General features: G+C 36.0%; 1 protein-coding gene across 5 annotated transcripts in view; it reads right to left on the reverse strand.

Moving 5' to 3' along the window:
• Nucleotides 1-5,235: 5,235 nt before the first annotated feature.
• Nucleotides 5,236-13,729, reverse strand: part of SLCO1A2 (solute carrier organic anion transporter family member 1A2) — a 108,530-nt gene continuing 100,036 nt past the window's right edge. For all 5 annotated transcript variants that reach the window (XM_066264591.1, XM_066264592.1, XM_066264588.1 and 2 more), the window contains one exon: nt 5,236-6,135. In XM_066264591.1, the coding sequence (XP_066120688.1) occupies nt 5,916-6,135 (220 nt within the window). In that variant the 3' untranslated portion in view covers nt 5,236-5,915. The remainder of the gene's footprint in view (nt 6,136-13,729) is intronic.

Consider the following 13,729-nt stretch of genomic DNA (forward strand, 5'->3'; position numbering starts at 1 on the left):
TACTTGGTGGGATAAGCAGTTGAAGGAAACAGGCATTTTGGTGGAAAAACCCCGTTCTGGTAGGCCATCAGTCAGTGAAGAATCTGTAGAAGCTATACGGGATAGCTACCTAAGGAGCCCTAAAAAATCAGTGCGTGAGCCCACATCAAACTGCACTGAATAGGTATGAAACTAGGAGAGTTTTCCTTTTATTTGGTGCAGATTTCATATTTCTATCATCTTTTATTGCTTTCCTATGACCGGTCAAAAGTGCACCATGACTTTATGGATGCACTGTATTTATTCACCCTAATAAAATGACATCAACTTGGCCTAGCCTGTGGTGACACAATGGAGAAAACATCGACCTGGAATGTTGATATCACAGGTTCAAAACCTGGGCTTACCTTATCAAGGTATATATGGAAGTTGATGCTTCCTTCTCCCTCCTTCTCTCTCCCTTTCTCTCCCTCTCTTTCTCTTTCTCTCTCCCTCTCTCCTTCTCTCTCTGTCTTTCCCCTCTCTCTAAATAAATAAATAAAAAGAAAATGACACGAACTTGAATTCTACTTGAATTCTGCTGCCTACTAGTTACCACCTACCTCATGTATATACACCAACACACATATCCCCTAGAACAGGGGTCCCCAAACTACGGCCCACAGGCCGCATGCGGCCCCCTGAGGCCATTTATCCAGCCCCTGCCGCACTTCTGGAAGGGGCATCTCTTTCATTGGTGGTCAGTGAGAGGAGCATAGTTCCCATTGGAATACTGGTCAGTTTGTTGATTTAAATTTACTTGTTCTTTATTTTAAATATTGTATTTGTTCCCGTTTTGTTTTTTTTACTTTAAAATAAGATATGTGCAGTGTGCATAGGGATTTGTTCATAGTTTTTTATAATCCAGCCCTCCAGTGGTCTGAGGGTCAGTGAACTGGCCCCCTGTGTAAAAAGTTTGGGGAACCCTGCCCTAAAACTAAGTACAGAAACAAGAAAACAATTGTTCAGTATACACTGTTGGAGAGCGTCAACAATTCTTAGAATTGGAGGATTCAGTTTCATCTCTTTCTGTAAAATGCATTATCTTATTTTTATTATTATTTTTGCTGATGTGTTATTCTTTATGAAATATCATTTTAAACATGTTTTATATACACAGGAAAAACAATCAGAGTACTAAAGGAACTGAAATGAAAGATAAATGTATCATTCTGTGCTCCTCATTATAATCCAGTATCACAGAGGCAACCACATTTTTTCCTACTATTCTAAATTTTTTACATTAGAGTTTACATTCAATATTATTTTGTATTAGTTTCAAGTGTACAACATAGTAGTTAAACAAACATATACTTTACAGAGTGGTTTGCCTGATATGTCTAGTACCCACTAGGCACCGTACGTAGTTATTACAATATTATAACTATCTTTCCTATGCTGTACTTTACATCCCCATGACTATTAGTAACTACCAATCTGTACTTCTCAATCCCTTTACCTTTTCACCCAGTTCCCAAACTTCTCCACTCTGGTAACCATCAGTTTGTTTTCTGTATCTATGAGTCTCGAAATTTCAATTCTGTTTGTTAGTTTATTTTGCTCTTTAGATTCCACATATGAGTGAAATCATATGGTATTTTTCATTCTCTGTCTGACTTTTTCACTTAGCATAATACCCTCTACATACATCCATGCTGTTGCAAATAGTAAGATTTTATTTTTTTATAGCCAAATAATATTCCATTGCATATATGTACCACCACATTTTTAATACACTTGTCTATTGCGGGGCACTTGGGTTGCTTCCTTATCTTCACTATTGTAAATAAGGCTACAGTGAACATAAGGGCAAGCATATTCTATCAAATTAGTATTTTGTATTTCTTTGAATATATACCCAGAATTGGAATTATTTGGTCTGTTTTTAGTTTTTAAGGAAACTTCATATTGTTTTTTATAGTAGCTGCACCAATCTGCCTTCCTACCAACAATGGGTAAGTTCCCTTTTCTGCACACCCTTGTTAACACTTATTGTTTGTTGATTTATTGTGATAGCCATTTTACAGGTATGAGGTGATATCTTATTGTGGTTTTCACTTGCATTTGATGATAGTGACATTGAGCATCTTCTCATATGTCTATTGGCCTCTTTAAAGAAGTATTTATTCAGGCCCTCTGACCATTTTTTACTTGGATTGTTTGTTTTTTTGGTGTTGAGTTGTATAAATTCTTTGTAAATTTCCTATGTATCATTGGAAAATATGTTCTCTCATTCAGTATATTGTCTTCATTTTGTTGATGGTTCCCTTTTCTGTGCAGAAACTTCTTAGTTTGATATAGTCCCATTTGTATACTTTTTCTTTTGTTTTCCTCGTCTGAAGGAATATGTCAGAAAAAAATATTTCTCAGAGAAATGTCTGAATATTACTGCAGCAACTACTTTTATGTAATTCAAATAATATGTATATATCAATTTTATCTTAATTTGTCAAGTTTAAAATATATTTTAACTTTATGCTATAAAATGTGAAGAATGTTTATTCCCTCTCCTTTCCTTTACATTTCTTTTTCCAATTTCTGTTTTTCTGAAGTTCTTTTTTAAGGTCCTGTAAATATTGCTTATATTTAAAATTATAAATCTACATAAACTGCCTTTAATTTCATTAAAACTCCCCACAATATTAAATAAGAAAACGAGTGCTCTTTGCCCTGGCTGGATAGCTTGGTTGATTAGTGTGTCATTCCATTGTGCTGAGGTTGCTGGTTCAATCCCTAGTCAGGCACATACAGGAACAGATCAATGTTTCTGCCTCTCTCTCTCTCTCTCTCTCTCACCCTTCTTCTCTTTCTAAAGTCAATAACATTTTTTTAAAAGTAGGTTTCTAAGAAAATTGGTGATCCCAGACTTCCCACCACCTGTTTCTCTTCTGTGTCTCTTCTCTTCTTCCATCTGCTATGCCATTACCTCTGTCTTGTCATGAAGGAGTGCAAGTGATCAGAATAAGAACTGGACTCCCAAAGCCTCATGACTCTGACAATAGAAGGCATAAATGATTACAAAGCACTCCAATACTCACTTTCCCTGATCTTATTTTTTCCACCAAGAAAAGTCAAGAGAGTATATGCTCTCAGAGTATAATGCCATCTTTCCCAGCAGGGTCAAAAGAGTCAGCCCACAGAACAAGGTCCAAAATCATATCTCACTGAGCATACTATTCTTTATTGAGGGTATCCAACTAGGTAAATTGACAACAGAACAGGATTCAGTTTTTTCTGATCACTTTATCAATAGTAGTCAAGAAGAGGCCACAGATACTCAGGTAAGATGCTGCATGTCCAGTTTCCAGTTTGCCTCTATAACAAGAGGTCATAAAGGATCCCAGTCATGACCGCTCACCAATTTTGACACTCACCAACATTGTCTTCCTTGAAATCTGTCAGACTGATCTTATTATGTTTGTCACCCAAAAAGCTTCAGAATACCAAGTTGTTGCCCATTTCTTTTCTTCTAATTTTCATGTCTAATTCCATACACCTCCAACTACCTACCTTTTCTTCTCAGAATCCATTTTCTGAAATTTGCTCTCTTTCACTTTGTCCTCTGGAACTTAGAGTTCCACATCACCAAAAACATCTCAAAATTATTTTAAAAAGCCTTCTCTTCACCACTGCACCCTATCTAAAACCAGATTTTAAGAACACCACTTATCCTCACACCTTTTTATGCAGTAGCTGTTTATTTTGTCTCACGACTTTCCAGAGATTTAGTAAGCCCTTGCTCCTCTTTAAGCTTTTAGACCATTCTCTCTACTTTGTTTCCTCCAAAACTGAAACAAAACAGCTCCAAATTTAATGTCCTCAGGCCCTAACACTCAACTGGACTGCATTGCTGCAGTTGTATGTACCCTGAGTTACACTCTTCATTTCCAATGGTTTTAGCTCCTCTCTCATGTTCAACACTGTCCCTTTCTTGAATCATGGTTATTTTTAATACACCCACAGATGAAATCTCACACTTCACAAGCCCAAAAATTAACTCTTAATTTCCTCCCAAAACCTTTTCTACCCAGTCTTTCTCTTTTTTCTCACATGGCACATGCAATTGTTCAGAAAATCATGTTGGTCTGAAAACTATCTGTAGACAGTCTCAAGTAACTGACCTATGTTCTGTCCAACTACTAACCTGTATTCTTCGAACTTGCAGCCAGAGGCTCCTACCTGACTTCCATGCTCTTCCTAAGTGCATTCTGGGCTACAACTTCTTCCAGTCTGTTCTATCCCTAGAGATACTCACATTTATTACCTTTCTATTCCACATAAGTAACCATAGTATATTGATACCTAATTCTCTTGTTCAGCCTTTCTGCATTCTCCTCAGCATTATGGGTTTATATCATTTTATATGTATGGACTATAATTTTAATGGGATAAAAAATAAAAAGGGAGATAAAGAAGTAGGTAAATATGGCTGTTCATTTTTACTCTCTTGAACCCAAAACTTTATTTTAATGATAAGGTTTTTATATTATACTCATAAGTTACAAAATAATACTATGAGTAGACTTAGCTTTTTGTTTGTTTAATAGAGTAGATTTAGTTTTAAATATGTATCTTGAATTTTACTAACTTCAGTTTCATAACAGAGGCAATTTTTTGAAAGCTTCATCTTCAAAGACCGTTTATGAAAAATTAGTGCTTGTGTGCTAACTTAAGACACTGGGAGTGGCATAAACATTGGTCTAAGGAGGCTTTCTGAATCTGGGAAAGTACTTTTTGACAATATCTTCACTACAAGCAGCTTGTAAGAACCAGTGTTTTTCTAATATTTTCCTTTCATTCTTTGACCCAGACATTTGTTTTTAAGAGTCACTTAGTTTGCCTGACCAGGTGGTGGCGCAGTGGATAGAGCGTCGGACTGGGATGCGGAAGGACCCAGGTTCGAGACCCCGAGGTGGCCAGCTTGAGCGCGGGCTCATATGGCTTGAGCAAAGAGCTCACCAGCTTGGACCCAAGGTCGCTGGCTCCAGCAGGGGGTTACTCGGTCTGCTGAAGGCCCACGGTCAAGGCACATGTGAGAAAGCAATCAATGAACAACTAAGAAGTCGCAACGCACAACGAGAAACTGATGATTGATGCTTCTCATCTCTCTCCGTTCCTGTCTGTCTGTCCCTGTCTATCTCTGCCTCTGTAAAAATAAATAAATAAATAAAAAATTAAAAAAAAAAAAAAAAAAAAAAAAAAAAAAAAAAAAAGAGTCACTTAGTTTGAACTACTGAAAAACAAATTCCAATAATCCTCACTACATAATTTTTAATAATCTGGTTCAGTTTGTCAGTTCTCTGAACAAAATGAGAAAATACATGACATGAATTAAAAATCAGGAAAGGAACTGAAAGGTTGTGATAGCACATTGATAAGTAACCTATTTCCAAAGAATCATATCTAGAATGAATAAGAAGAGTTAAAGAATAATTTCTAAATAAAAGAAGACATAGGCTTCTTTTACTTGAAAGTAATAAATCTAAATAAAATACTTAATATTCATATAATCAGGATGTGTATTTCAGTCTCTAAACAACCCAAATATCAAAGCAGATTCAATGGAATTAATTAGATTTTCATAAAAAATTACTAAAATCTTTTGGAAAAACAGATGTGGGAAATACACTTTTTCTGTAATGAGTTAAAAGATAAATTGCTGTTTTAACATAAAAATAATATCCTATTCTGAGGGTTAAAAATATCCATCTGAGGAAAACTTCAAGTCCCACTGATGCCTCAGAAATAACATCAGTGAACTTTTTTTATCTTGAGTAAAAAAAAGAAAAAACTTTTTTGAAGTTCTGAAAGACAAGAAAAAATTACCTCTATTGATTCTAAAAAACAGTTAAGTTATAGTGTGTTCTTCAATGCCAGGAACATGATGGAATGGGGCATTACAGTTTAGTTTTTAATTCATCATTATTCAAAGCTTTAGACATTTGGTCCATTTCTCGGCACTCATTTTCCTTCCCCGTAACCTTTGCCTCTGCAGGCACAGTTCCTGACGAGGCATTTTCACCAGGTAGATGATGCTTCCTCAAAATAATTAGGATCAAAAAGGCTGGAATAAAGCTTAATCCTCTTAGCGCTGTAGGCAGTCCAAGGTAGAGGTATCTATCAAAAAAAAAATATTAAAACATGTTAAATCTTACAATGTGGTGAATGCAAACAGTTTTGCATACCTTCAATTATTAATATTTTATTCTCATAAAAACAACAGAAGCTACTTGATTTGCTTGTTGATCGTGCATAAGCAACTTGGCTGAACTCACTTATTATTTGTTAAAATGGTTTTGTTTAAAAATTTTCATCCAGAAAATCCAGTTTATTTTTTTTCTAATCTTTAGTTAATATTTTTATTTTTTTTTACTTTGAATAGACTCTTCAGTTTAAATTTAATACTGAAAGTTATTGTACTTTTTATTCCAGTATTTAATAAAAATGCTCCCAGAAAATCAGCATTCATTATCAGTCTGTTGAAGATTTGTAAAACTTGTCTTAAAAGTATCTGGCCTTGGTGCTTTTAGAGACGGAAATCCTGATTGATTCAGTTTAAATAGTAATAAAAATACTCAAGGTTTCATATATTTATAGTAAAACTTTGGTAATATATATTTGTTTAGAAATTTCTCACTTAATATGTATTCAGATTGTTATATCTAAAACCTGTAAGTAACTGTACTACTTATATTCCCTTTTTCATTCTTAATAGTGTTTGTGTCACCTCTCTTCATTTGCCTTTCCAGGTAATTATCATTATTATTATATTTTAAACTTTTCAAAGACACAGCTTTTTTTTATTTTTTGGTTACATCTATGATGTGAAGTCTATTGATTTCTGCTTTTTATTTTTTTCTTTCTACTTCTAAATTTTTCTTTTATTATGACATATTTCAACACTACAGAAAAAAATTAATTGTGTCTGTTCTCCCACCCAAGTTTTTTTTTTTTTTTTTTTTTTTTTTTTTTTTTTTAAAGAACAAGAAAGGATAGACAGAGACAGACAGAAAAGGAGAGGAGTGAGAAGCATCAATTCTTTGTTGTGTCACCTTAGTTGTTCATTGATTGCTTTTTTTTTTTTTTTCCAAAGTTGGAAATGGGAAGGCAGTCAGACAGACTCCTGCATGCGCCCAACTGGGATACACCCGGCATGCCCACCAGGGGGTGATGCTCTGCCCATCTTGGGGCATCGCTCTGCCACAATCAGAGCCATTCTAGTGCCTGAGGCAGAGGCCACAGAGCCATCTTCAGCACCCAGACCAACTTTGCTCCAATGGAGCCTTGGCTGTGGGAGGGGAAGAGAGAGACAGAGAGGAAGGAGAGGGGGAGGGGTGGAGAAGCAGATGGGCGCTTCTCCTGTGTGCCCTGGCCAGGAATCAAACCCAGGACTCCTGCACGCCAGGCCGTCGCTCTACCACTGAGCCAACCAGCCGGCCAAGGCCTAATTGTTTTCTCATATGTTACTTGACTGGGGGGGGGGGGGCTACAGCAGAGCAAGTGACCCCTTGCCCCAGCCAGTGACCTTGGGCTCAAACTATCAACCTTTGGGCTCAAGCTAGCAACTATGGGGTCACATTTATGATCCCATGCTCAAGCCAGCGACTCCACAATCAAGCCGGTGACCTCAGGGTTTCAAACCTGCGTCCTTAGTGTCCCAAGCCAACACTATCTACTGCTGCACCACTGCCGGGTCAGGCCCCACCCAGGTATTTTAAATGACTAAATTATACTACTTTTATTTCAAACCATGTTAGAAGAAAACACTTATACATTTAAGTCTCCTGTATAACCCTATGATCGTATTGCCCTCTAAACCATCCCAAATATAACATTATGTTGAATTTTATGAATTTTTTTCCTAGTTTATTATTATATTTTTACAAAGTGTGTATGTATACATTCATAATATAACAATTATTTTACATGTTTTTACATTTTAAATATTGGCATAATACTATCTATTTTATTCTGAAAGTTTCTATATTAGCTCACCATTTTAAAACTGTTTATATACACATGTAATTCTACTTTATCTTTTAGCTATTATACTATATTCCAATATATGAACACACCACAACTTATTCATCTACTTTTCTATTGAACACTTTCATTGCTCAACTTTTTTCTATTATTAACAACATCACAATAAACATCCATTTACATCATACCGTGTGCACATGAGCAAGAGTTTCCCTAAAATATGTCTAAGGGTCTTACAGTACACAACTTACTAAATATTGCCTAGTAGTTCTCTTCATGGTTCTTATTTACCACCAGTAATGTATGAGAGTTCTTACGCTGCCAATTACATTCTATCATTCTTCATTGTCTCCACAGTTTCTTCTGTTGTAACAAAAATTTTGCATTTTATATGCAGCCACATTTGCCCATGTTTTTCTCTCTGGTTTGTGATTTTGTTTCAATCCAAACAAAAAGCAATAAAGATATTAAGATTTATTGTTGATAAGCTACTGGCTATTAGTCTAATTTTTATTTCTTTGTAAGCCACATGTTTATTTCTCTGAGTAACTTTTATGTTGTTCTGTTTATTTTTTTTACCTTGATGGTTTATAATTTTAGTCTGATATGTCTTGTTTTTATTAACTGTGTTAGGTATTTGAAATACTCTTTTGATCTAAAAATATTTTTATCTTGAAGTTAAATTTAATGAGGTAATATTGATCAATAAGAGTCCATAGGTTTCTGGTAAACATCTCTATAGCATAGATTTTGGTTGCTCACCACCCAAAGTCAAGTCATTTTCCATCATCATACAGTTGTCTCTCTTTACTCCCCTCCCTTCCCATAACCGCTTCACTTTTATCTATGTTTATGAAGCTCAGATTTATATTCTACTTGTTTGTGAAATTATGATATATAGTTCTTAGCTTTTTCTGATTTACTTATTTCACTTAGTATAATGTTCTCAAGGTCCATCCATGTTGTTGTAAATGGCAATATATCATCATTTATTAAGGCTGAGCAGTATTTCATTGTATATATGTGTCACATCTTCTTGATCCAATCCTTTATTGAGGGACACTTTGGTTGTTTCCATGTCATGGCCACTGTGAATAATGCTGTGATAAATTGGGATTGCATATGTCTTTGCATATCAATGTTTTTCTTCTTCTTCTTTTCCAAGTGAGGAAGGGAGATAGAGAAACAGACTCCCGCATGTGCCCTGACTGGGATCCACCTGGCAATCCCCATCTGGGACTGATGCTCTGCCCATCTGGGGCCATGTTTGCAACCAAGCTATGTTTAGTGCATGAGGCAGAGGTTCCATAGAGCCATCGTCAGCACCCAGGCCAATGTGCTCAAACCAATTGAGCTATGGCTTCAGGAAGTGAAAAGAGAGAGAAAGAGAAGGGGGAAGCGGAGGAGTGTAGAAGTAGATGGTCACTTCTTTTGTGTTCTCTGAACAAGAATCGACCAGGACATTCACACGCCAGGCCGATGCTCTCCCACTGAGCCATCTGGCCAGGGCCGCATATCAGTGTTTTTGAGCTTTCTGAGAGATTGCTGGGTCATATGCTAGTTCTATTCTTAATTTTTGAGGAACTACCATTTTTTCTTCCATAGTGGTTGTACTACTTTACATTCCCACCAGCAGTGGATGAGGGTTCCTTTTTCTCCACATCTTCTCCATCACTTGTTATTACCTGTCTTGTTGATAATAGCCAATCTAACAGTTGTGAGGTGGTATCTGAATTGTAGTTTTGATTTGCATTTCTCTAATAGCTAGTGGAGATGAGGATTTTTTCATATATCTGTTGGCCATTTCTAGGTCATCTTGGGAGACGTGTCTGTTCAGGTCCTCTCCCCATTTTTTAAATGGATTGTTTGCTTGTTTGTTGCTGAGCTTTGTGAGTTCTTTATATATTTTGGATATTAACCCCTTATCGAAGCTTTTGTTTGTAAATATCTTGCAGTTGGTTGACTACCTTTTTGTTTTCTTGTTGGTTTCTTCTGTTGTGAAAAAGCTTTTTAGTTTGTTATAGTCCCATTCATTTACTGTTGCCTTTACTTCCCTTGCCTTTGGGGTGAAATTCATAAATTGTTTTCTACAGCTAAGGTCCGTTAAGTTTAGTACCTATGTTTTTGTCTATACAATTTATTGTTGCAGATCATATATTTAGGTCTTTGATCCATTTTGAATTTTTGTGCATGAGAACAAGGTGTAGTCAAATTTCATTCTTTTGCATAAGGCTTTCCAATTTTCCTAGCACCATTTATTGAAGAGGCTTTCTTTTGTTCATTGTATGTTTTTGGTTCCTTTGTTAAAGATTATTTGTTCATATATATGTGGTTTTATTTCTGAGCTCTTGATTCTGTTCCATTGGTCTATTTGTCTGTTTTTCTGCCAATGCCATGCTGTTTTGATTACCATGGCTAGTAGTAAAATTTGAAGTCAGGTAGTGTGGTACCTCCAGCTTTATTCTTTTTTCTCAGGATTGTTTTGGCTATTTGGGTTTTTTAATTCTATTTCTTTAAAAATTTTTATTCTATTTGGTTTTTTGTTCTATTTCTTTAAAAAATGACATTGGGATTTTGATGGGGATTCCATTAAATTTGTATACTGCTTTGGGTAGTATGGCCATTTTAACTGTCTTGATTCTTCCAATTCATGAACATGCAATATTTTTTCATCTCATTATATCTTTTTCTATTTCTTTTAATAATGCTTCATAGTTTTCAGTATATAGGTCTTCCACTTCCTTTGTTATGTTTATTCCCACATATTTTATTTATTTATTGTTGCAGTTGTAAAAGGAATTGTTTTTTCAGTTTCTTTTCTGAAATTTCAATGTTGGTGTATAGATAAGCTGTAGACTTTTGTATACTGATTTTATATACTGAGAATTTACTGTGTTTGTTTATTGTTTCTAATAGTTATTTGGTGGGGTCTTTGGAGTTTTCTATATACAAGATTACATCATCTGCAAAAAGTGAAACCTTTACTTTTTCTTCCCTGATATGGATGCCTTTTATTTCTTTATATTGCCTGACTGCTAAGGCTAAGACTTCCAGTACTGTATTGAACAATAGTGGAGTGGGAAGCCTTGTCTTGTTCTTGATTTTAGAGGAAAAGCTTTCTGTTTTTCACCATTTAATATGATATTGGCTGATGATTTGTCATATATGACCTTTACTATATTAAGGTACTTTCCTCAGGAGGCCCTGGACTGTTTTTTTTGTTTGTTTGTTTGTTTTTTACAGAGACAGAGAGAGAGTCAGAGAGAGGGATAGACAGGGACAGACAGACAGGAACAGAGAGAGATGAGAAGCATCAATCATTAGTTTTTTGTTGCTCATTGCAACACCTTAATTGTTCATTGATTGCTTTCTCATATGTGCCTTGACCGTGGGCCTTCAGCAGACCAAGTAACCCCTTGCTCGAGCCAGTGACCTTGGGCTCAAGCTGGTGAGCTTTTGCTCAAACCAGATGAGCCCTCACTCAAGTTGGTGACCTTGAGGTCTCGAACCTGGGTCTTCCGCATCCCAGTCTGACACTCCATCCACTGCGCCACCACCCAGTCAGGCTGGACTTTTATTTTTGAGGAGATTTGTGATCATTTCTATTTACTCCTTGCTTATAGGTCTGTTTAGGTTTTCTACTTATTTATTACTCAGTCTAAGAAAATTGTATAGTTTTAGGAACTTATCCATTTTCTAGATTGTTGACTTTGGTGGCATATAATCTTGCAATAGTATTCTAGCATGATCCTTTGTATATATATGATGCCTGTGGTAATTTTTCCTCTTTTATTTCAAAGTTTGCTTATATGAGTCATTTCTATTATTTTCTTCATGAGTCTAGCCAGGGATTTGTCAATTTTATTGATCTTTTCAAAGAACCAACTCTTTATTGTATTGTTTTTCTCTATAGTTTTTTGTTCTCTATTTCATTTAATCCTGTTCTAATTTTTACTATCTCCTTTCTTCTGCTGGCTTTGGGTTGCTTTTGTTTTTCTTTTTCTAGTTCTTTAAGATGTAATGTTAGGTTGCTTACTTGGGATCTCTCTTGTTTCTTGATATAAGCCTGTAATATGTATATAAACTTCCCTCTCATTACTGCTTTAGCTGCATCCCAGAAATTTTGATATGTCATGTTGTCATTCTCATTTGTCTGTATATATCTTTTGATCTCTGCTTTCGTTTCTTTATTGACCCAGTCATTTTTTAAAAGTATGTTGTTTAGGCCCTGGTCGGTTGGTTCAGCGGTAGAGCATCAGCCTGGCGTACGGGGGACCCGGGTTCGATTCCCGGCCAGGGCACATAGGAGAAGCACCCATTTGCTTCTCCCCCCTCCCCTCTCCTTCCTCTCTGTCTCTCTCTTCCCCTCCCATAGCCGAGGCTCCATTGGAGCAAAGATGGCCCGGGCGCTGGGGATGGCTCCTTGGCCTCTGCCCCAGGCGCTAGAGTGGCTCTGGTCACGACAGAGCGACGCCCCGGAGAGGTAGAGCATCGCCCCCTGGTGGGCAGAGCGTTGCACCTGGTGGGCGTGCTGGGTGGATCCTGGTCTGGCGCATGCGGGAGTCTGTCTGACTGTCTCTCCCGGTTTCCAGCTTCAAAAAAATACAAAAAAAAAAAAGTAAAAGTATGTTGTTTAATTTCCATTTTTTTTTTTTTTTTTAGTTTCTTTACTTCATTTTGCAGTTAAAATCTAAGTTCAAAACCTTACGGTCAAAGAATATACTTGGTATAATTTCAATCATCTTGAATTTGTTGAGGTTAGTTTAATGACCCAAACTGCGGTCTATCTTTGAGAATGTTCCATGCACAATGGAAAAGAATATATAACCAGATGTTGTGGGATGCAATGTTCTGTAAATGACTATTATGTCCATTTGGTCTAGTGTGTCATTTAAGACCAATATTTCTTTATAGACCTTCTGTTAGGATGAAATATCTAAATTGTTAATGTTATGTTGAGATCTCCAACTATAATTGTGTTTTTGGTCTGTCTCTTTTTTTGTTTGTTTTGTTTTGTTATGTTATGTTAGAAGATGTCTTACATATTTTGGTGCTACTTGATTTGGTAGCACATATTTATTAAGAGCTCATTAAATTGCTTGTCAGTGTTTTCTTGAATCTTATTGAATATTTTTTGATATAGTGTTCCTTTTACCATTATGAAATGTCCATCTTTGTCTCTGTTACCTTTGTTGTATTGAAGTCAGCATTGTCAGATATTAGTTTGGCTACACTTGCTTTTCTTTGGGCATTATTTGCTTGGAGAATCACTTGCCAACTTTTCACTTTGACTATACTTTTGTTCTTGCAGCTTGGTTGTGTCTCTTGAAGGTAGCATATGGTTGGGTTTTCCTTTTTGATTCAATCTGCTACTCTGAACCTCTTTACTGGTGAGTTCAGTCCATTTACATTTATAGTAATTATTGATGCTTGAGGATTTTTTATAGCCATTTGATGTTTTGTGTTCTGGTAGTTCTGTGTCTCCTTTGGTTCTTTTATTTTGTGTTTCAGTCAGTTAAGTTTGTTTGGTGGTATTCCATACTTCTTTCTGTTTTGTTTCTTCTTTTTTTAACCTTTGTATTCTTGTATTGGTTTTTTCATTGTTGGTTATTACTAAATTATTAAGAAAAACATTACATATACAAGAGTCCTTTGTCTGCACTCCATCCTCCTTTGCAGATATTTATCCTCTCTCCTTTTATGTCATTGCTGTCATAGATTATCCTAG

This window comes from Saccopteryx bilineata, chromosome 1 (assembly GCF_036850765.1).
Source record: "Saccopteryx bilineata isolate mSacBil1 chromosome 1, mSacBil1_pri_phased_curated, whole genome shotgun sequence".
Classification (NCBI taxonomy): Eukaryota; Metazoa; Chordata; class Mammalia; order Chiroptera; family Emballonuridae; genus Saccopteryx; species Saccopteryx bilineata.